Source organism: Carassius gibelio, chromosome A24 (assembly GCF_023724105.1).
Source record: "Carassius gibelio isolate Cgi1373 ecotype wild population from Czech Republic chromosome A24, carGib1.2-hapl.c, whole genome shotgun sequence".
In the NCBI taxonomy this organism is placed as follows: Eukaryota; Metazoa; Chordata; class Actinopteri; order Cypriniformes; family Cyprinidae; genus Carassius; species Carassius gibelio.
In genome coordinates, this window is record NC_068394.1 from 19,793,731 (window position 1) to 19,818,656 (window position 24,926).

At 38.6% G+C, this 24,926-nt stretch overlaps 1 protein-coding gene across 8 annotated transcripts in view; it reads left to right on the forward strand.

Moving 5' to 3' along the window:
• LOC127946125 (histone-lysine N-methyltransferase 2C) overlaps positions 1-24,926 on the forward strand; it is a 155,560-nt gene that overhangs the window by 41,729 nt on the left and 88,905 nt on the right. For all 8 annotated transcript variants that reach the window (XM_052542427.1, XM_052542426.1, XM_052542431.1 and 5 more), the window contains exons 3-5: positions 5,619-5,716; positions 12,582-12,732; positions 17,464-17,679. In XM_052542427.1, the coding sequence (XP_052398387.1) occupies positions 5,619-5,716; positions 12,582-12,732; positions 17,464-17,679 (465 nt within the window). The remainder of the gene's footprint in view (positions 1-5,618; positions 5,717-12,581; positions 12,733-17,463; positions 17,680-24,926) is intronic.

The window sequence follows — 24,926 nt, forward strand, 5'->3', positions numbered from 1 at the left end:
TAGGGATTAGTAAGATGGCGGATCGAACACTTCCGGTGGCTTCACTGCCTGTTGGCAGTTTAGAGTGCGATGAGCGATCCAGTTATATATATAGATCAGTGTACTGAACCAAGAAAATGCTGTGTACATACTAGGGCTGAACGATATTGACAAAATGTCATATCTCGATTTTCATGCCAGATATCTCGATATCGATACGATATGACTACGTGTTCTTTTGCTAAGCACGACCTGCACAACACGTCACTCTGGTTTACATAGTCTTTTCTGAATCCAAAATACTTCCAAATTATGGAAGATGATTTATGTTTTGGCACCAAGTCATGCAAAAAGGCGCAAAATAAGGCCATTACAAATTTATTGGACAGGAAAACAAGTCGATCAACATTTTCGGTGTCCAGAGCAGAGCGTTTTTTTATTCACTATATGTCCAGCTGTTGAGAAGACACGCTCCGACCGCATTGATGTCCCAGGGACACTCAGGTACAGCTGCGCAAGGTGGGGGTATTACTGCCAATTTCCACCACAAAAGCCGGTCGCTCTCAGCTTGCAATGGTCCTTTTCATAACTCATAACTCGTCTACTGTGCCGCGAGACCTCCAGACCTTACATATTCTATTCCCAGTTCACCAGCCACTTACTTTTAAGTATTTCGGGAGAAGTGGATGAATTCACGTGTTGTAAACATAGAGGTTGTAAATCCAACAGATCCGATTCTCTGAACTGCGTCTGCGGCACACACGGCGTGTGTAAAAAAGGTGTTTAAACAACAATATACCTCCACTTGCATGTATTTGACAATCGGAATATCAGATATTTCATGCCATAACACATTTGTGAATATTCTGAATAAAAAAGGAAAAATGATATAAAAGCAGATCATCATTCATTCATCGCTGTTGCTGCTGCGGTGTGTCACGTGACAAGCAATGACGCGTCACCATGGAAACGCCGCCCCGCCCCCACAATATAGTTCCCACGTCCCTAGTGTGTGCGCGCTGGCTTTAGCGGTGCAGTCAACGGCACTCGTAAAACTGATGTTTGTTGTGACTGCCAGAGTTGTATGCAGGGCGAGTGCGGAGAGGGGAAATCTATATCGTCTATATCTTTGCTTTTTTTCGATATTAATATCTTGAAAGTTCATATCTAGATATAGATACGATAACGATATATCGTTCAGCCCTAGTACATACACACGAACATGTACTGTATTCAGATCAAATCAAATCAAAATGTATTTATAAAGCACAATAAAAACAACAGTAGTTGACCACTGTGCTGTACAAACCCTGCTAAAAAGTTTTGACCACAATGCACTAAAGAGGAGAAAGTCAAAAACAAACACTGATAGGTGACAGATCCTTGTACTCTAAGGAGATTCATAAGCCTGGGAATTTTTTATTCATTTATTTTTTACTTGGATTTAAATTCAGATTCTGAAAAGACTAATCAAAGGGAGACTGGAAGGCTATTTCAAAGCTTAGGCCCAGCAATTGAAAAGGCACGGTCACTCCTCAACTTCAGTCTCGAAGGTTTTTCTACTATACAAACTGTATTTTCAATCGCCCTATCCCAGCCGTACACCTAAACCTTACCCTCACAAGAAACTTTATGCATTTTTAGAATAAATAAAAAAACGTCATTCTGTTCGATTAAGAAGCTTTAAAAACAAATAAATAAATGCATAAAATATCACAGCTATATGTTTCTTGAGCACCAAATCTGCTATTACGCAAAATAAATAAAAACAAAAAAGGATAAATAAGCTGTCACTGGGGCAGTACCCTTTCAAAAGGTACAAATATGTAGCACCTGTACATATTTACTAATGTGCTATGTACTAATATGTAACCTTTAGGTGTAAATAAGGTGCACTTTTGAACTGCAGTTTATTTCATAAACATTTACATTAGTGATAAATGTGTGTATAGGGAATAAGGAAGGATTTATTAGATTTTTTAGTCCATTCCTAGTCTGCACGTTTGGTCCTGTGTTTTACATATTACCAGACCAATGTAGAGCTCTGTAAATGCCATGAGCACAATCCTTCCGTGCATCTCAGCACTGCTGAACAGCTGTTTATTTACCTTCAGGTTACTCATTACCCCAAATCCCATCACTTGTTTACCTTGTTACCTCTGATGATAAAGTACACGTAAAATCCTTTTAGTGTGACCCTGCTAGCAAAACAAGAAACTCCAGAGGCCTTGATTTGATGTATTATGTAGATCTTTCACATATGATAAAACTCATATGTATATGTTAAGGAAAAAGAGATTAGACCCCCTGACATATTTGAAAGTACGTTGTTGGTTCCAAAATCGGTTGACAGCCTTTGGGTGTCCTGCTCTTTAGATATCTAGATATTATGGTAGACCATCACTGCACTGATTTTAGCTTATTCCTTATTTCGCTTAAGTGGAGAAACATATATGTAAATTTAATACATGTAGTCACCCACAACTAAACCATAAGCTCTATTCTTCAGCAGTGGTAAATGATAAAACTTCAACATAACAGAAACTTTTTAAAATATTAAACATAACTGAACATTAAACAAACATATATAAATTATCACTTAATTTCATCATTTATTCACCTGATCTAGCCCTATGCAAAGCATAGTGAGAACTAAAAATCCACTGCTCAGTTTCAGTTAATGATGAAAAATGATTCCGGTAGTTTCAACAAAATTAAGTAGAAACTAAATGTTCAGATATTGTGTTGCTTTAGCTCATTTAAAGTACATTTAAGAAGCAGCAACATTTTTGCAGTGTACATTTTCTTTCAAAATTTGCAAGCTGACACTCACAGGTTATTCAGCATTTCACTCTGGTGTTTAAGGCTAAATAGCATTAGGGAAGTTAGCTAGCCTTCAGCATGCGAATCTTTTGAGAGACACATTATAGAGGAGGGGGTTGTTGATCTGGATTAAACCTGTCTCAAGCACAGCACAATAGTATGCATTTTCAATGATGTAGGTCACTGATCGGAGTGCTGGACGCCAGGCTAGCAGGCAGCGGCAGTAACTGTCTCCATCCAGAAACCTTAGCCTCGAAATGTGATGCCTATTATTGTACCAATGCTGCATTGTGCTTGGGGAGATCAGTAGTTTTCCTAGTCCCACAATTATTTGGGTTCCATCTCAGTATTTTGAGATAATTAAACTGTATTTTGCCGTATTTATCATAAACTAGTTTTGCATGTAATTTGTGTTGCTACAGCCACATTCAGTGTGAGGTTTGTTGACTTGTCTTGTAGGCTATATGTTGAAAGATGAATGTGTAAGAAGCTTAAGGTCTGTAGATCTTAGTTCTCTGAGAACCCCAGGATCCTTCGAAAAAGTGCATGGTAACTAGTGCATAGTTGTCCTTGTGTGGATCCAAAATCTCTAAAAAGGGTTTTATAATGTTGTTCAAGTTGAAAGAAAATGATTGCACACATTATGTGTGCATGATTGATTACATATCAAGATATATGAATGGTAATTATACAAGTCTTTCATACAGTTATGTCAAAATATTGGCAAACTATTAAAGACTTTCCATAAATACTTTGGTTTTCCAAAAACACAATGGACCATCACCAGCAGATGACATTGCACCCCAAATCATCACAGACTGTGGAAACTTAACACTGGACTTCAAGCTTCTCCACCCTTCCTCCAGACTCAAAGGTTTCCAAATGAAATACAAAACTTGCTCTAATCTGAAAAGATGACTTTTGACCACTGGGCAACAGTCCAGTTTTTCTTCTCCTTAGCCCAGGTAACGCTCTGATGTTGTCTGTGGTTCAGCAAATTCCTTGACACGACTGTGTGTGGTGTCTCTCGATGCCTTGACCCCTGCCTCAGTCCATTCCTTGTGAAGTTCACTCAAATTATTTTTTGCTTGACAATCCTCATAAAGCTGCTGTTTTCCTGGTTGGTTGTGCATCTTTTTCTTCCACACTTTTTCCTTACACTCAACTTTCTGTTAACATGCTTGGATACAGCACTCTGTGAACAGCCAGCCTCTTTGGCAATGAATATTTGTGGCTTACCCTCTTTGTGAAGGGTGTCAGTGATTGTCTTCTGGACAACTGTCAGATCAGCAGTCTTCCCATGATTGTGTAGCCTAGTGAACCAAACTGAGAGAACATTTTGAAGGCCCAGGAAACCTTTGCAGGTTTAAATCTCATCCTTTGCATCTCACTAAATTCAAATTTATTGAGATGCACCTGTATCTTCGTTGATAAGCGGTTATGTGAATAAGTTTAACTTCAATGAATCCTCTTATTATAACCAACAAAAGTGTAGATAAGAGATTCATTATACAGTGTAGCTTGCTCACTTTTTATACAATCCTTTATATAAACTATATCTAAATTATAGTTCCATGTGTGAGTCACTGACGAAATTGCATTGATTGACGTAGTGATAGCCATGGCAACATTTTGGCATCTTGTTGCTGTGAACAGTAAAACATGGATGCAACACTTTAACCTGCTTGGCATTCTCTATTTTTGACCAAAGTAATATTAGTGACAAAAACAATGCAATATGTCTGGCAGTTTTGCTGGTTTTAAAAAGTGCACTCTGTGGACCAATTTTATTTATTTATATATATTTTTTGGAAGTGTGCTTTTAGAAATGGGTTCCCGATGTAATCAATTCAAGGAGCTAATTCTGCAGTGTGTTGATTCTCATGCACCGCTATGATGACAGCACCACTAACAATGAACAGTGTCATGATGACAGCAACATGGCTCTGGAGGGTAAACTTCCAAATGCTGTTATTAATATATATATTATTCTGGAAACACAAATCTAGTTTAAATGAAATGTCTCTTATTATACAAGATGTGAACACAGTATGCTGATGTCGTTAAACGGGAAGTTAATTTGACATCTACTGTGAAAAGAAAGCGGCACACATTTTTTTAATACACCTTAAGGTTCACTAACTTCACTTTAAAACAAAATAAATAATGCATGTGCTCAACTTGTCTACAAGGGCTCTCCAAAAAGCGTGTATGTTTAGTGTGCTGTGTGTAGAGTTTTTTTTTTTTCACCTTCTGATCGCGTCTGTTGTAGGGAACTAGATTTTGTAACCATAGTGACGAGCAGCCGAGCACTTGCTGCAGGCCACACTGAGCCTTCATTGGCTTCTGCATGCGTGTTAACATGTTGTGCTGACTGCTGATGGGGGAAGGGTGGAGACTCACACACTGACCCGCTCTGTCACCAAGTTCACTAACCCATATATCAGTACACATCCTGCGAGTAAAAGAGTTTCTACGCCACTGATAACCCAGTGTTGGGCAATTTCTGACTTTGAAGTTGAGGTGCTTGTTTGAGAGTGAATATACAGTTTAAACCCACTGCCAAATGCTGCACATTTGGCAAATACAAAATACAGTAACTAAATATTTAGTAGTTAGATGACCTAGTTTCTACTCTGCACACTCATCTAAAAACAGTTTACTGGTTTGTTTTTGATGGGTATGGTTAAGTACATTACAAGATAATCTGCAGAAAAAAAAAAAAACATTTTATGGAGTGCTGTATGTATGTTTATAGAAACAGTATGGCCCAGCTGTTGTGCAATATTAGTAATATTGTCTTATTTGCATTGCAGGTCTCGTAATCAAGGTCATGCACAGGCCGATGATGAAGACAGCATGGATTCCACTGATGTCACACCAACTCCAGACATTGACATTGCATCAGAGATGGGTGAGATTTTTTCCCCCTGAGTTTACTGTGTCAGTTCTGTGTCTACGACACTATAGCAAATGTTTAAGTTTGCAAATCTCTAAAAATGCATTGTCAGTGCTGAATTCTCCCTGCTAAGCAAATGAAAATTCTGTTAACTGGCCTGAACCTTTCACATTCTTCCTGGAACATCTTTAGCGTTGAGCCCTGCAGGAGATAAAATGACTTGGCACTGAGAAAATAATATAAAGACAGTAAATAACAAACAACACAAACCCTGTTTTAAAGATGCGTTTTTGTCAATACAATCACAAGTGGACTGTTCTAAATACAGGAGTAAACAGGGTCTGAAAATTGATACATTTTCACATTCTATCAGTTTGCTTTTGTAAGGTAGACGCTCCTGTGGACAAAATCTCACTTCCTCTCTACCTACTGACCTATTTCTTGTAACATAATGGGATGTGTTGTGAAGTACACTAGCCAGATGAATTCATACTTTCCCATCTGAAATGGTAAATTTGGTTTGAAGGTGAAAACCCTATAAGATGCACAATGGTCTCTACCCGTCCTGATTCTGACACAAACCCACAGTGTTCAGCATAGTTAGCAGAAACTATATCTGAAGATCTGATCTCTGTATTACATCTTAATACCAAGTGTCAACAGGGAAACATTGTCTTTTTTTTTCCTGCATAACCATTATAGTCCAGTTTGCAAACAAATGGCTTGATCGAACAGACTCACAAATCGGTTGTTGAATTCATGAGTCATATTTGTATATGTCAGTAATAGCATTGTGGCTTAAATCAGTGGAATAACTTAAAGGTTGTTCATATGACAATAAACAAAAATGCATATTCAAAAATGTTTTCTGGCAAGTTTCTGGATAGTTTATTTCTCTTCTTATGACCAGTATATAGCGAGGTATGTCTTTTGTGTGCACTGTATTTCATAAACAGTCTTTTAAGTATTTCCATGTTCATGCGTTTTGGCATAAAGTGTATAGTGTACAACTTGATAGATGTTCTTTGGTGCATTGACTGATGTTCCCTTAATCTGTTTTTGAAAAAAATGATTTCAGACTGTTGCAGTTATGCTGTTTCCAGAGGAATCTTGTGTGAACAGAAATTTCCTTAATTCCCATTGAGTATTTATCACTATAAATATTTTGTAGGTAATTAATAAAAAAAGATCACACCAATCCCCCTCCTGCCCTTTTGCACTTTTCAGTTATATTATGTGTTAGTCTATGTGATGGCAGATGATTAATGCTCACAAAAAGCTTTTTACGTCTTGTTGCTTTTAGTAAGATAGCACTCACACTTTATCCTGGTACACAGCTTGCCTCTCACCTGAAGCTCATGCCGTTTTATCTGTGGTCTGACTCCATTACTGGCTGATAAGTTAGTTTTTCAAAAATGTGTTCTGCTAACCAGTCATAGTGGCTTATATTCTGATCTCAGACACATTTTGAAAAACCTCTGAAGACTACTGTAGTAGTTAACCCACCCTAGGCTAGGCTAAAGGCATTATGGGACATCCCTTTTCTGAGTGTTCATGTGTCTAATGTCTAAATATGCAGTAACTACTTGTTTAAAAACGTTTAACTTTTGACATAAACTCTGGTCCACCGATCGACATGTAAATTTAGTCAATAAAAATATATTTCAACAACCAATTTCTTATTATTTAAATAGATTTTGTTCCACATGATAAATACAGTACTTGTCAAAAGTTTTGGAAACATGATTTGTAAATGGTTTTTAATAAAGCTCCATTTATTTTTGACTTGAGTGACGTGACATACAGCCAAGTATGGTGAGCCATACTCAGAATTCCTGCTCTGCATTTAACCCATCTAAAGTGCACACTTTAAAAAGCGTGCACTTCGAAAAATATCCTTTTTTAAAAAGTGTGCACTTATTTGATTAAAAACAAAAAAACAACGTAACAACAGTGATCTTGTGGGAAATAGTATTACAATTTGAAATAACTATTTGATTACATTTTAAATTTTTGAATACATTTTAAAATGGGATGCAAAGCAAAAATTTCTGTTGTAATTTTTTTCAATGGATTAAGAATTTATACTAGTTTTTACTTCTTTTTTTTATTAAAGTTATGATGAGACCACAAATTATTGAAAGATGATTTAAGAAATAAAAGCATAAAAACACAATTCAGAGCCAAATAAAATGCTTTATTTAATAGGTTATTGGTTCAGATTTGATTGTGCCATTTGGAGAAAGCTCTTGTCAGTTTTAAGTGCAGTATGCATGAAGCAGTCTGTGATTGATCCATATTTGCATTGTCCAAGGCTGAGGCTACTATTTTTGTATTCTCCATCATTTTGACTGTCTCTGTTTTGTGCACTCCATTAATTTGTGACATTGGCACATTAGTGTTTCCTGCTCTTCCTAGTATAAGGGTGGTCTAAGCTGTGACCCTTCTCCAACTCAGACTTTATAACGATCATGGTACATGAAAGCTTTTTTTTTTCTCCATAAAATCTTCTTGAAAGCAGTCATTTCCTGCTAATCATTACACTTAAATTTTCCTCCTCTGGGCTGAAGGGTTTTCAAAGGGAGATGGGGTGAACATGGTTGAACAGAATTGTTACTTGATATATACAGTGGGGAAAATATGTATTTGATTCCCTGCTGATTCTGTTGCCCACTTATAAAGAAATAAAGGGTTTGTAATTTTTTTTTATGTTAGGCTTAGAGACGCAATACCACCCAAAAAAAAAAAAAAAAACACAGAAAAAAATATTAACATTGTATAAAGTTTAGAGATTAATTTGAATTTCATTGAGTGAAATAAGATTTTGATCCCCTACCAACCAGCAAGAACCCTGGCTCCCATAGATTGGTTATGTGCCCATGTGGAACACAGTGTAGTCCTGTCACTATAAGACGTTACTCCTAATTCTTTTCACTTATTTAGTTTTGCTATTTTTGGCCGAATAATTTCAGTTGCCAAACATTCGGTGCATCCCTGTGTGTCAAAGTTTCCAGATCTACTGTGGTGTGTCTTATGTTAACTTAACTGATGCTATATTTAGTCTCACATATCGATTTTAATATTCATTAGGAGCTTTTTGGATTTAACCCACTTTAGTTTCATAATTAGATATTCCCCCCTGGTTTCTTATGTCTACTGGCATGCATTTGTTAAGCAATGGAAAAACAATGAGCGCAATTTTAACAAGTGCTTTGTGGGCAAGTCTGCCATGAGAAGAGCCATTTTCATCTCTTTAAAAGGTTGATCTAAAGGTCACGGCGCCCATTGTAGTGGCTTTTTGTGATGCAGCATTTTTTGCATTGTTGTCCAGGAGAACAGAGTTTCAGTATCCAAAGGGAAAAGAAAAGAAAATGTTGAGGTGCAGTGTTGTAGGGGATGTTGTTGCGGATATACTCTGCCATTCAGAAATTTGGGGTTAGTAAAGTTTTTCTATTTTTGATAGAAATCAATACTTTTATTTAGGAAGTATGAATTGAATTGATTAAAAGTAACAATGGCTGTGAAGTTACAGTAATGTATATATCACATTGATGCATTTCATGCAATTATCAAACACAGTTGAGAACTGCTGTCTTATGTTTCCTCGTCTTCCTCATGGGTCATCGTACTGGCCTTCTGCCAGCTCTTCTTGTACTGCATTAGTGTAGCACCAGCAGATGACATCTTTACAGACATGAACGTCACAGTGCTGCACGACAACACGACAACACATTCTTCACTCCTGCGACGGTTTCCCCCGATCCAGTGGGTGTATAAAAATGTTTCCCAGAAGACCAGCTTGCATTTCTGGTTATGTAGGAACACTTATTGCTGTGTGTGTGTGTGTGTGTGTGTGTGTGTGTGTATGGTGTATTTGTACATTCTGTAATTTATCAAATCAAATTTGTGTCTAAAATTGTGTGTGGCTGGTCTCTGTCCGTCAGTACCAGTTTATTTCAAACATCTTAAGTAAGCCAAGGGAGTGGGTTTTAAACATAGAACATTTTTATTTAACAACAAAAATGTCTGTTTATTAATTCCTGAGTGTGACCTTGGTTAGAAAAAAGGTTTCAGAAGCCATATTTTTCAAATCAATTTTATGACCCCCCCCCCCCCCCCCTAGAATAATCTTATCATTATGATTATATAATTTTATATATAGTCATTAATATATATTTATAATTCAGACAACATTACAATTTTTTTTTACATTTGGTTTTTTATGAATGTTTAGCAAGTTACTGAGTAGTACAGCTCAGGATGGATAGATTATATTATTATTAGGGCTGTCAAAAATAGCGCGTTAACGACGTTAATTAGTTGTTTGTCGTTAATTACGTCAAATTTTTTACGCATTTCACGCATGCGCAGTGTGACAAATTATTTAGGTCAGGAAAGTCTCGTCGATCTCTGAATTCTCAAGATAGTAAAAAACAGCGGCGAGCGCTGCGACGAAAACACAGAAGAAGCTTAAGGTTTTACCCCAGTTACTCTCAAATACATTCATGCCAAGCTCGATAAACAGAGACGACTTTGGTAGTTGATACGCTGGAGTTTCTTCCTGTTATAGTTTCACACTGCGCATGTGCAGAACGCCTACATGCAATGCAGCGAAAATTACAGCTGTTTGGAAAAGCATTTGCATTTTTACTTGGTTTTACTGGCACTTGAAGCCTTCAGAACGTGAAAATATCGATCCTAAAGTATTGTGGCAGAGCAAATGAACACCTCCTAAAAACAAGAGTGCCCAGAGTGCTGCTTATGTGATGGTGGCGCATGTTTGTGTTTCTGAGTTCATTCTTTCGAGTTTCTCTATGCATAATTTCATAGATATGTGGCTATATTTAACCACTGGTTCACCTAAAACTCTTACACTATCTGTAGTTAAATGGCATGGTTTGATATAGTGCTCAGGTAAATTTGATTAAGTAAATGTTAAACTTGAAATTCAGAAAAAAAGAATCACATATTGATGAATCAATACATGCAAATTATGTATCTGTGTCCTGTTATTAATCTTTTGGTACGCATTTCAGAAAAAAAAAAATGGTTAGGATTCAGGTGTAATTGCAAATAGTGATTAATCATGATTAATCCACTGAAAATTCTGATTAATTTGATTAAAAATTTTAATCATTTGACAGCCCTAATTATTATTATTATTATTATTATTATTATTATTATTATTATTATTATTATTATTATGTGTGTTATTTATTTACATTTTTAAATTCCTTTAGTGTTGTTGTTTGTGTTTGAGAAAGATCTTTAAAGTTACAAAGCACAAAGGGCACTCCAATTGGATCTGTTCTTTATATCAGTAAATGCTGTTTCAATTTCCTTGATAACAGTCTTGAGTTTTCTTCTGGGAATGTACACGTCCCAATATTTCACATGTCGATAAATCCGTCCAACATATCAGCCTTTTTCCTACGCTCCATGATGCTTGGTTCAAATTATGGGAGTTTACTATATATCCATTAAACTGTAAGCTATTAGCAAAAGGTTAAGCATTTCCTAAAACTGGGGACAATGAGGTGACATTATTCTACTCACCTTTCAACCATCAAACATTAAAAGGAAATTTAAAGGTGTAAAAGTATTAACAAATGACTTTCAACATACCACATGAATAACCCCTTAAAACATGATTATTATATTACTGTAGTGATATACAGTATGACTTTATAATGTGTAACATATGTTACCATAATCAAAACTCCTTAATATTAACAATCAGTGATAATATTTCAGTGATATTGTGCTTTAGACATTTCAGCAAACACTGATAATAGGAATTAGAAGAGAAAAGGGGAGAAAATAACATTTGAAAACAAGTCTGGAGAGAGATTCCTATGTGCCTTCACATGCTATTATATTGGAATTACCTTGAATATGAGTTTCCTAGTCAATAATTGGACATGAACAGTCTTTTTAAGTTGTATTTTCAAAGGTGATTTTAAACATGGTGGAGGAGACAAATAGCTGTAATACTGTTAAGTTTAATTAGTTATTTCCAGAACATCTACAGTACATTGCTTTCTCCTGCCATCAGTCATATTTATTTGTGTATGTAAATAACAATTTGATGCATATTGTCTGTATTGAACTCAAAGATAGTATTATTTGACTGATATTTAGGAATCATCAGCCAGCTGACTATCTAGATAGCGCAATGAATGTTTCTAAAAACAAACAAAATGTATTTTTGGCATTAATAAGTAGTAGTGTGTATCAACAATACACACATAATAGTGTGTTGTTGGCTTATCCAAGAGACACTGTTTCACAGATCTTATATGCTGATACACTTGTTGTTGATGTTGAAAGATAACTTTGTAAACTTTTTTTTTTTCATAACATAATGTGTATTTGACAGCTGATGCATGAGTTTGCAGCTCAGAAAACCATATATCGGAAGATTAAACTGATAATATTTCAAATGCATGCAGATAATAAACGTTTCATGATGATGAAGAACTGAAACATGTCAGTGAAACAGGAATGATAGGCATAAACAAACCGTTGTTTTGTTTATTGTTGTCATAGTAACCTAGGCATGAGCTGTCAAGGCATAGCCTTTTCTGGAAAAGGGGTGGAGACCAGCAGCTTATTTGCATTTAAAGAAACACAAAGAAATTTTTGTTTCCAGTAAAAAGGGGCATTTGCAGCGAGGTATTATAAATGATCTGTGGGCTATACTGCAATAGAAGTGATGATCAAAAATGATAATACTAATCAGAAAACTGCCATTGAACTGCAACTGATAGAATGCACTTCAACACAATACTAATGATCTCTTCATGAGAGCTGATCATGGACATTTTAATAATTCACAAAAATTATAATAAAATTGTGACTGTCCTGTCTGAATTCATAGATGTGGTGGAGCCAGAAATGGATGATGATTTCCTCGAGCCTCTGGATCTCAGCCCCAGAGACGAGAGGCCTCTGTCCCTGCTCTTCCAGCGCTCCGTGTCAGAAGACTCTGCTGGCTACTCTGCCTCCACCACCAGAAAAGCCAAAACTAGGTTGGTGTCAAACACACACACACAAGCCCCTTTCACAGAGATTTCGGATAATACACGGGTAACGTGTCCCGGCAATTGTTCCCGGATTGTTCGATTATGGTTCATTCACACTGCTAGTGAATTTCCCGAAATCTGTCCATACATTCACACACAATCCGTAAAGGTCCAGTAATGGCATGTGAGATCAGGATGTGACGTGTAATGTATGATTCAAAAACGCCACGCACGTTAACTTTCACGTAAACTGGCGAACAGTTTGCACATATTTTTTTCTGCACGAACATTGATCTGCCTTTGAAAAACCCAGCAAAAGAGTTGCACGCGGAATCAATTCCGGGACATGTTTGTGTTCAGACAGAAGGCAATCGTGCAATTTTCCAGAACCAATGTGCAGTGTTGAATGGGCTACACACACACACACACACACACACACACACTCTCTTTGCTGATTCAAAGCTGCCAGTATGTGGACATTTAAAGGTTGAGCGGCAAGTTAATGTCACCCTTAAGAGAGTGAGAGAGTTCAGACAAACACAGTGTGCTGATGAGCAATATTTGGACAGAAGAAATTGTACAAGGTAGGGTCAATAGGGTTTTAGAAAACAAAGATGAAGTGTATGTCAGGTCAACAAAAGCCTCTAGTTGCCTGTTTGTTTGTTTTAGTGGCGTGCCGTGGTGAAAAAAGTCCTCATTCTTTTCATGTTCTAGTTACACTTAATGTTAGCACATATTTTTCAGTTTAAATATCACTTATGCAATCAGAAATGTAATAACTAATACAGTTTGTTGTTGCTGTTTTATACATTCATAATTTATTTAAATCAAAGTATATGTCTGATCAAGGTATAGATACATTACAGTAACTGTAATAATGTAGTAAAAAAATTATATCGCATGTATATTTTGGTTTTATCTTGGTTTTATTTTTTTTATTAGTCAACTTATTTTAGGATCATCATTCATCAAAGATTGGTAAACACTGCAGGCATCATGAGGGTCATGGAGAAAGTGATTTGTGTATGCAAATGTGTTCCCTGCACCTTTGGTATATATACTACCGGTCAAAAGTTGTTATTTTTAACCAGAATTTGAGCACCAAATAAACATATTACAATGATTTCTGAAGGATCATGTGACACTGAAGAATGAAAAGATTGAATGGCATCTTTGCAATTACAGGAATAAATTAGATTTCACATGATCCAAAAAAAGAAAAAAACACTTAAAGTTGTTATATTGTTTCTAGGGCTGCCCCCTAATAGTTGACTAACCATTAGCCGACGAGAAGAGGGTTAGTCGATATAAATTGTATTAGTCCCAAAAAACATGAAAATTTATGCTCTTTAGAGACTTTAATGCATCTTAATTATTCCAAACTTTTGACTTGTAGTGTACTGTATATATGTTTGTGTTTTATTTTGTGAATTATATGTGACAAGAGAGAGAAATATGTGATTCTTTATCTAATTGATAAAGGATTTGGTTGTTGAGGCTGTTCATTTTATAGAATGCTACCTGATGAAGGTCATGCAACCGAAACTTTGTTATTAAACCTTTTTGATATCTATGCACTAGGGCTGGGCGATATATCTAACGATATGATCATGCACATCTAGTCAGTAAATCTGGCTCTTTGATTACAGCTTAATCGCCATCACCTACTTTTAAATGGAGCAGCATTTAATAGACAGACCCGTTGACAAGCTATGCAATATTGCGTTCATTATCCCAGATGAATCGCCTTCGATAATGAATACGATATTGCATAGCTTGTCAGCGATCTACGGCTCTGTCTTTTAAATGCAACTCCAATTATAAGCAGGTGATATCGATTTAGCGGTAATCATGGAAGCAGCTTAACTGATTAGATGCGCATGATCATATCGTATATATCGCCCAGCCCTAGTATGCACTAATTGACAGTGAGCAGTAATTGTTTTAATTTTCCTTGAGTTTGAGAGAAACTCACCTTGAGTGGTCTCTGTTTCCTGTGCACCTATCAATTGTTAATTGACTTCATTTTGTAGAATTGAATATTCTTTGTTAATCAGTCTGGATAGAACTTGATTGGTCGATTGGTGTGAATCATGGACATAATCGGTCGCACACTTCCTCACTGGATGATTTATTTTTCAGTTGTGTCAAACATAATAACCTACAATTCAGTTTAAAACATACGCATATCATTCTTGAAAATCCCAAAAAGCAGAATCCTGCGCGCGCACACACACACAAACACACACATACACATGGCAACAGCTACCGCTGGGAGGGGGTGAGGGAACTCTCTATTTGGATTCCCAATTAGCACAGATTGTGCACTCGCTAATGTGCTGCACCATTTGCAAAATGTGCAAGAGGAGACACCCCTTCAACCAGTACTGCATGTGCATCACATCTCCCACTGACAGCAGCAGTCAAGGGCCGCACAACGAACAGATAAAGGGTGTTTGAGAAAATAAATGAACTCTAATGAGAATGCACTGACAGTTTTGACATTTCAGTAAGATTTCCCATAATCACAATATTTACGAGCAAAATATTGTCGGCAAATACAAGTAAATAGAAAAACCCAAGCTGAAAAACCCAATAACAAAAAACAAATACACACACACAAACACACACAAATCATGACTGTTCTGACTGGTGATGCAGTTTCAGTGCAGTTTGGATGCTAATTGTTTCTCAGGGTGACATCTGTACAAGAACATGCATGGCTCCACTGTGAGAACTTTTGCAGTCAGACAGTAATTAAAGGTGGGGTAAGTGATTTCTGGTAGCCGATGTTGATATTTCAAATCACCAAAACAAACATGACGCACCCCAAAAGGGTCTCGCCCCTGTTTTGATAGCTCCGCCCCACAGATTCGTATGGAACCCAGGCAACGATTTTGACAAAATCTGGTGTATTAAACTTTTCAGGCACACTTTGGGAGCTGACGCTTGAAACCGACAGTAGAGGAGTTTTGGATGCTCTCTGACGTCGCTCGGCTAATGTCCTTCCTGTGCACCGAACGTTCTCTCCTCTGCATCATGAGTAGACACGTCCCTTCATTTTGATAGGCTACTAGTTTATTTTGGTACTTGGCCTGAGCGTTTTTGAAAAAATACATACCCCACCTTTAATTTACTAGAGAATGAGGCAGTTGTGTAATTTTTCATTGCATAGTTTTGTTAGCAATACAACAAAAGTGAAATTCTGTACTTACTGGGCCAAAATCCAAAAATAGCTTAAAATACTGTTAAATAAATGGACACATTTTATGTAATATTGCTGGGCAACGATTTAATTTTTTAATCTTGATTAATTGCATTATTGTCTGCGATTAATCACATTATGCACTAAACTAATAATGCATTTTAAAGTACTGTATTGTGCACTTTTTTCATTTAAATGTAGGCCTACTGCTATATGAACAAAAGTGTAGTAACATTTGGTTTGTAAACACTTCAAACAAATAAGATGCTTTTTACAGCAGTTTTCCTTTTGCACAATAGCAGTTAAAATATTTATTGTAGCCTAAATCTCAATTTATAACATTAATGTAATTAAATTAAATATAAAACAAGTCAACATGTCACTGCCAGGACATGAACATTTTTATAGAAAATATTTTATAGTTTGTTACAGAAAAACAAGTTATATTCAGAGTCCAGAGCCTTGATCATAACATTATAACAGGCACCTTCTGTAAAGCAATATATTGTGAGATGGACGTGTGTTACTTTCATAATAAAAAAAACCCTGTGTTTATACACGATAAAATAATTGTTGGCATTGTTGGCAACTTGCCCAGCCCTACTTTAAATAAACAATTTTACATAGGGTTTCTAAAAGGGAGGTGCGCGAGTTGGTGAAAAGGTAATACATATATAAATGTGTGTGTGTGTGTGTGTGTATGTATACTAAAAATAAATAAATAGGGCTGCACTATTAAAATATTTAAATCACTGTATGGCTTGAAACCATTATCAGATGACAAAATGCTTTGATTTAGTCTGATATGCTGTGTTTTAGAATGAAGCACAGTACTTGCATGCAGCTCATGATGCGGTTTCAGTATCTCAATGGCTCCATTCACATGAATTGAACCAAGACTCTGAGATATATTTAATATATCATATTTACAAATTGAATCGCAGCCTTTGCCATCACATTATCACGTTAAGCCAAATCGCAATATATATTGTATCATGTTGTTTCATGGAGCCCTATCTTTCAGACAGGGTTTGAACAAAGATGGCAGTTGTAGGTTGATTAGGAGCTCTTGTCACTTGACTGATTTGTAGTGTGATTTTATCGTCGGAGCCATCCAAGGATGTTATATCCTCTTCTGTAATCCTCTTAGAGTTTGGTCTCCCAGTCTGTCACTGGGTATGGACTGAAACCCATTACTAGTCAGATTGTTGCATAAATAGTACATTGAGGATTGGATGCAGAACTGCTTAATGACTTGGAACATAACACTACCAAAGTTCTTGAATGCAGCAGCTTCTGGCAAATGAAAGGTCAAATTCAGTTTTCCTTGCCATACAAAATGTGTCAATGGAGTTGCACATTGCATTCTTATCATTGCACTTTAAGTATGAAAAATGGAGCTTGCACTTGCTCCAATGGATGCTGGCCAGGCATTCACATCTACATTTGTATACTTAAGAATGTTTACTTGGGTTATGTTTCTGATCGAGTAGAAAGTCTGAAAAGTATTTATCTTCTCTTGTCCCTCTTAGAGAAAAGCTATGTGCCTTCTGCTACTGTGGAGAAAAGAGTCTCTTGGGTCAGGGTGAGTTGAAACTGTTTGGACCCACGCCTGGTTATGTCCCCCTGCACATCCAGAACCGCCGAGGCAGCTCTGAGAAGGACGACGATTACCATGACGACGACAATGATTTTGATGACAATGACAACAACCGCAGCCCAGGGCATCATGGGAGTGGCCTGAAAAAGTGAGTTGTTACTGCAGTTGTCTGGTGAATGTTCTCCAAAGATGGCTTAAATAGAGAAAAAAAAGAAGAAAAAAAAAGGATTGCAATAAAGATGCAAATTTATGCACATTCATTGATGTCGTGTCACTACTATTTTTTTTTTTTTTTTTTTTTTTTTTCCAAGCATCCAACGCCATGAGTGATCAATTTATATGTCAGGTTAGGATTCAATTCAACTGTTAAAAATTACTTGCATTTACCAAGGGTGCTTCGATCAGGATTTGATCAGCAACCAATCGTCTATCACAGGATCACCAATACCAATCTTTTTGAAGCCTTATTTTTATTGTGTAGAATTATTTATAGTGATGCTCCATTCAGATATTTTACAGACATTCATTCAGGGCCTGAATTTCATTTTTTTAATATGGGGGGAATTCCCCTCTTAAGTGACTCCTGTCAGGACCATCGCAATGGCTGTGTGAAATGTGTGACCGAACAGGGCTTTGCACCGCTAGAAAGCCTCACTCTTGGCCTGCATTGTATGTGGTTTGTCTATTTATTTATTTTTTTCACAAAGCATTGATTAAAAAAAAAGAAAGAAAACAAAACAAAAAATTCCTGCTTTCTCTCAATTTTGCATTTTGTATTCTTATTTAATCAGCTTTCAGATGATGCATAAGTCTCAATTTCGAAACATTGACCCTTATGACTGTGACTCAAAAAATTAAGTTGCTCCAGCTAATGGATTTGTTGGCCTGGAACCAATTTATATAAAATTTGTATCAGTTCAAATCCATAGCTATCATAGCACATGCTAAATGCAACTAACTCATTGCTAACAGAGTCAGTGTAATGTTTACCTTCATGCAGTCTCCTCTTCAGCACAATGGTAACTATAAAAACTTCAACATAACATAACTATTTTAAAAGTTAAACATACAGGTGCATCTCAATAAATTAGAATGTCATGGAAAAGTTCACTTATTTCAGTAAGTCAACTGAAATTGTGAAACTAGTGTATTAAATCAATTAAATGCACACAGGCTGAAGTGGTTTAAGTCTTTGGTTCTTTTAATTGTGATAATTTGGCTCACATTTAACAAAAACCCACCAGTTCACTCAACAAATTAGAATATTTTGACATGCCAATCAGCTAATCATCACAAAACACCTGCAAAAGGTTTCCTAAGTGTTCAAAATGGTCTTTCAGTTTGGTTCACTAGGCTACACAATCATGGGGAAGACTGCTGATCTGACAGTTGTCCAGAAGACAATCATTGACACCCTTCCCGCAAACATTCATTGCCAAAGAGGCTTCACAGAGTGCTGTATCCACGAATGTTAACAGAAAGTTGAGTGGAAGGAAAAAGTGTGGAAGAAAAAGATGCACAAGCAAGCGAGAGAACCGCAGCATTATGAGGATTATCAAGCAAAATCAATTCAAGAATTTGAATGAACCTTACAAGGAGTGCACTGAGGCTGGGATCAAGGCAATGTGTCAAGGAATTTGGTGACAGTTGTTGTTTTCCTCTTGTTAAGCCACTCCTGAACCACAGACAATGTCAGAGGCGTCTTACCTGGGCTAAGGAGAAGAAGAACTGGACTGTTGCCCAGTGGTCCAAAGTCCTCTTTTCAGATTAGAGCAAGTTTTGTATTTCATTTGGAAACCAAGGTCCTAGAGTCTGGAGGAAGGGTGGAAAAGCTCATAGCCCAAGTTGCTTGAAGTCCAGTGTTAAGTTTCCACAGTCTGTGATGATTTGGGGTGCAATGTCATCTGCTGGTGTTGGTGTCAGGGTTTGGCGAGGAGGAACTCAGGTGCAGACAGGAAGTAACTAAACACAGGATTTATTTAACAAAAAGGGAAAACAAAAACCCACGAGGGGGAAAACAACGGCTAGGCCAGAAACTAAACAACTTAACAGGACAGGATTGACATGATAAACAAACTCTTAAACACTACTACAAACAAACACTCAAGGTTATATAAGGACTTCAGGGATACAGACACATCTAGAGACACTCACAATCTGGTAAATAATCACAAAGGAGGAACAATGAACCGACGAAAGACAGCGCACACTAGGAGATCTAAATAGGGGAACTAATCAAGACACGACAGGTGGCACAGATAGGACAATCCCGACAAGACTAGGATAACAAGGGGGGCGGGGCAAGGGAACGAGACAACACAAGCACATGGCCCAAAGACAAGGCCATGTGCTTGTACACAAAACACGGGTCTGTCATGATCCTGCCTCAAGACTAGGGAAAATCAAGGACACGAGGGTAGAATCATGACAGAACCCCTCCCTTAAGGAGCGGCTTCCAGACGCTCCTCAAGGGAACATCAAACACGGGACATGACTGACATGACAGACTGGGACACAGACACAAACCAACAAGACATGACAAACAACAACAAAGGCAAACATGAGTACACAATGGCAGGGTTAGGGTGACAAATAAAAAAAAAACAAACAGGGAAGGGGAGGAGGCGGGACCACAAAGTTCATGGGGGACAGACCAGGGTGGGTGGGTGGGTTAGGAATCTTAGGAGGACAGGACGAAGGCTGACGACGGGGGGTACGGGCCGGTCTGGGTGGTCTAGGGTGGGGAGTGGTCTCAGGACAACTGACCGAGGACTTGGCAGGAGAGGTCACAGGACACGGGGCAACATCTACAGGACGAGGGGCTACATTGACTGGACGAGGGGCTACATCGACTGGACGAGGGGCGACAACAGCGGGACACGGGGCAACAACAGCGGGACACGGGGCAACAACAGCGGGACACGGGGCAACAACAGCGGGACACGGGGCAACAACAGCGGGACACGGGGCAACAACAGCGGGACACGGGGCGACAACAGCGGGACTCGGGGGGACAACAGGACACGGGACATCTACGGGACACGGGGCAACATTAACGGGACATGGGGCTACATCAACGGGACATGGGGCTACATCAACGGGACACATGACAACATCAGCTGGACACGGGTCAACGCTAACGGGACACGGGGCAACACTCACGGGACACGGGGCAACATCAGGGGAGACAGAAACTGGGTCAGGAACTGCACTAACTACGGCGAGCTCAGGATTTCTGGGGACAGGGTCTGGGGACAGGACAGGACTGGTAGGGACTTGCAGGATCTGGACGAGACGAGAGAAATAATCAGACAAGGCTTTGGCGGCAATAATAACCGGCATCTCCTTACGAGATGAGACAGACTGTATTAAAGTTTCTGCTGCAGAGTCGGCCGCGGCTCTCTCCTCCGCCCTCATGACTGCAGACTTGAAAACTGTTCTCTTATTCACCGGCTCGGGCACGCCAGCGTTCTCCGCTGCTGGCTCGGGCACGCCAGCGCTCATCGCTGCTGGCTCGGGCACGCCAGCGCTCATCGCTGCTGGCTCGGGCACGCCAGCGCTCACCGCTGCTGGCTCGGGCACGCTCACCCCTGCTGGCTCGGGCACGCTCACCGCTGCTGGCTCGCCGCTGCTGGCTCGGGCACGCTCACCGCTGCAGGAGGAGACAGAGTCGCAGGACCGGGAGACCCCTTCTTCCTCCTCTTCCTCCTAGGCCGCGGTGCAGAGGTCACAGCTGGGACAGAGACGGGTTGGGGAAGTTCGGCCTCAGGCAGGGCGGACTCTGACGCCGACGATTCAGAGGCTGACTCCCATGAAAACCGTCTCCCTCGCTTGTTGGGGAGACTGAAGGTAGTGGGAGGTGCCTCAGGATTCTGGGAGGGACTTGCCTGATCCCCCAGGGTTGCCACGGCCAGGACACGACCCTCTGGGATATAAGGACTTCAGGGATACAGACACATCTAGAGACACTCACAATCTGGTAAATAATCACAAAGGAGGAACAATGAACCGACGAAAGACAGCGCACACTAGGAGATCTAAATAGGGGAACTAATCAAGACACGACAGGTGGCACAGATAGGACAATCACGACAAGACTAGGATAACAAGGGGGGCGGGGCAAGGGAACGAGACAACACAAGCACATGGCCCAAAGACAAGGCCATGTGCTTGTACACAAAACACGGGTCTGTCATGATCCTGCCTCAAGACTAGGGAAAATCAAGGACACGAGGGTAGAATCATGACAGTTGGTCTATTGCGTTTTTGGAAAACCAAAATCACTGCACCCGTTTACCAAGAAATATTGGAGCACTTCATGCTTCCTTCCTTCCTTCCTTCTTTTTGAAGATGCTGATTAAATTTTCCAGCAGGATTTGACACCTGCCCACACTACCAAAAGCACCAAAAGTTGGTTAAATGACCATGGTGTTAGTGTGCTTGACTGGCCAGTAGAGGTGTAACGGTACGCAAAAATCACGGTTCGGCATGTACCTCGGTTTTAAGGTCACGGTTCGGTTAATTTTTGGTAAAGTAAGGGAAAGAAATGCAAACATTAAACTGCAGGTTGTTTATTATTATAAACTTTTTTTTTACAATTTGTTTTAAAATATAATAAAATATATATAAAATAAAAAAGAAACCGAAGTGTTCCCAAACAGGAGACCTTAATGATATGGGTGGCTCTTCAAGCTCCGGCTTGTCCATAGTGTCTATGGGCTTGTCTGCATTGGCCAAGACGCTAGCTAGGGAGAGGCTGGGCTAAAGCATGCCGCGTATGTTGTTCACAGCACACGGTGTGTGATTTTATTTTATTTTATTTTATTTTTATTCTTCAGCGGAAATCCCGCCCTGCAGTCGATTTCATTGGTTTAGGTTACAGTGTCGACGGGTAGGTTTAGAGATCAATGTTGGTGTAGGGCAGTCTGTACATGTTCATGTTCATGTACATGTACATGTGGAAACACAAAAATGTACCTATGTTCCGCACACAAAATATTGCATTCGGTCATTTGGTGCACACGTGCACCGTACCGAAAGCCCTGTACCGAAATGGTCCGGTACGAATACATGTACCGTTACACCCTTACTGGCCAGTAAACTCACCAGACCTGAACCGCATAGAGAATCTATGGGGTATTGTCAAGAGGAAGATGATAAACAAGAGACCATAAATGCAGATGAGCTTAAGGCCACTTTCAAAGAAACCTGGGCTTCCGTACCACCTCAGCAGTGCCACAAATATCATCTCCAAACCACGCCAAATTGAAACAGTAAAAAAAGCAAAAGGAGCCCCTACCAAGTATTGAGTACATGTATAGTAAATTAACATACTTTCCAGATGGCCAACAATTCACTAAAAATGTTTATATATATATATATTGGTCTTATGAAGTATTCTAATTGGTTGAGAATTGGTGGGTTTTTGTTAAAAGTGAGCCAAAATCAACACACTTAAAAGAACCAAGGACTTAAACTACTTCAGTCTGTGTGCATTGAAATTCTGCATACACAAGTTTCACAATTTGAGTTGAATTACTGAAATAAATGAACTTTTCCACAACATTCTAATTTATTTATATGCAATAGGTCTTTCCCTTCACAATAAAAACTAACATACATAAAATAACAATTAATTTCTCCATTTACTCTCCTTATCTAGTACTATGCAAAGCATGCTGGGAACTAGAAATCCACTATCCAATTTCCAAAGTTAAAAAGACAATTTTATTAAGTTAATACAACTTAATTTATGTATTTTGAAAGGTAAATAGAAACAGTGACTCGCTGTTTGTGAAATTATGAAATTACGCGGTTTGTGAAATTACGTCTCACAGAAAGTTTTCAAATTACCATGTAATTTATTTAATAAAGAAATATGAATTATACCTCACCTTCAGCATTATAATTATTTTACCTGCAGTGCTGCTGCATGTCTGACAAACCTCTCACGGCATCCTGGTGTCTTCAGCTTGAGATCAGTTTATGAGATCGGTCTTTATAGAGATCACCAATCAAACTTCCCAAAGTGATTATTGGCCCCTAGCGATTGGTAGCCGATTATTCGGATCGCCCCTAGCATTTAGTACCATTGTGTTGATGAAATTGTTAAAAAGAAAAAAAAAATAATTACAGTTTGTTTTGGCTTATTGCATTGTTTGTATTTAAGTGGCATGCGGAATGATAAAGTACAGGATGTGGTATTCATTGTGGAAGTGGCTTGGTACAGTTCTGAAGTGTCTGTTTGACATAGCTTTAAGCTGTGATGGTTAATGAGGTTGTGCAAAGGTGAGAGTTGAGGAGGGTTTGCAGGTTTTGTTTTTATGTGGGGTCTAAAAGCCCCTTGTTTAAAAAGAAGTGACCCCGCAGGGCTGAAATAATCCTGAGTGCAATGCTAGTGTTGCTTCAAAATGAAAGTTCAGAATGTTTATTTTTTATGCACAATAATTAAAAAAACAAACTTGAGGAAAAACATCAAACACACACACACCCTGATGGAGAGGAATGGAGTGCTTTGACCCAAATACACTGGGAGTTGCTAATGAATCTGAACCCACAATTCAATTTGGGTCAGTTAATTTGGTGCCAGAATTGCCTGATGATTAGTTAATAGATGGAGGGTTAAAGGAGAGATCTATAAGGGAGAAGTCCACCGACAGTCTTTTACAGTGCTCCTCGTGACCTGTTGTTGTCAAAAGTTCCTGTCTGCAGCCACCCTCAGGCTCATTGGATGAGTGCCTAATTTGCTCAGCTCTTCTCAACCAATAAGATAGCTCCCCAAGGAATAGTGACGTAATGCTCTCTGTGCAGTCTTTGGCAGCCTGCCAACAGGCAGTGGATTGTTGTGTTGGAGACATCTGATTGGTCGATCTGAGCTGGAACTGTGCCAGTTATTGACAGGCGAGTGAAAACAATAACAGCTTAAAAGAATGAAAGAGGACCACTGCATATAATTTAAGGTGGAGACTGTTAAGGAGGAGCACACATTTAAAGCATTGCTGATAGTTTGCTTTGTACCATGAGGAATTGCAGACATAAAAAAAATGACTGACACAGACTCAAAAGTTTCAAAATTTGTAAGGCTAACACCAATGATTTGTTTATTTACAATTGAGCTTGTCGCAGTGCATTCTAAGACTGTCTGATCCACAGACGATACATGTGTTACTGCCTCATTCGTTGAAGAATATGTCCAGATAGCACTGTGAAATTATTTTCATAAGTGTATCTGTTCTTAAACCTAGTGAGCTGCCTTGATGTGTTGTGTCTCCAAAGACAGACACCAACCAATAAGGATGGTCACCAGATTATAGTAATCAATTCTCAGACATGTCAGTTATCAGACTGGATGATGGTGTGAGATCAGATCTCTGTGTGGAGCACTGGTTGTTGTCA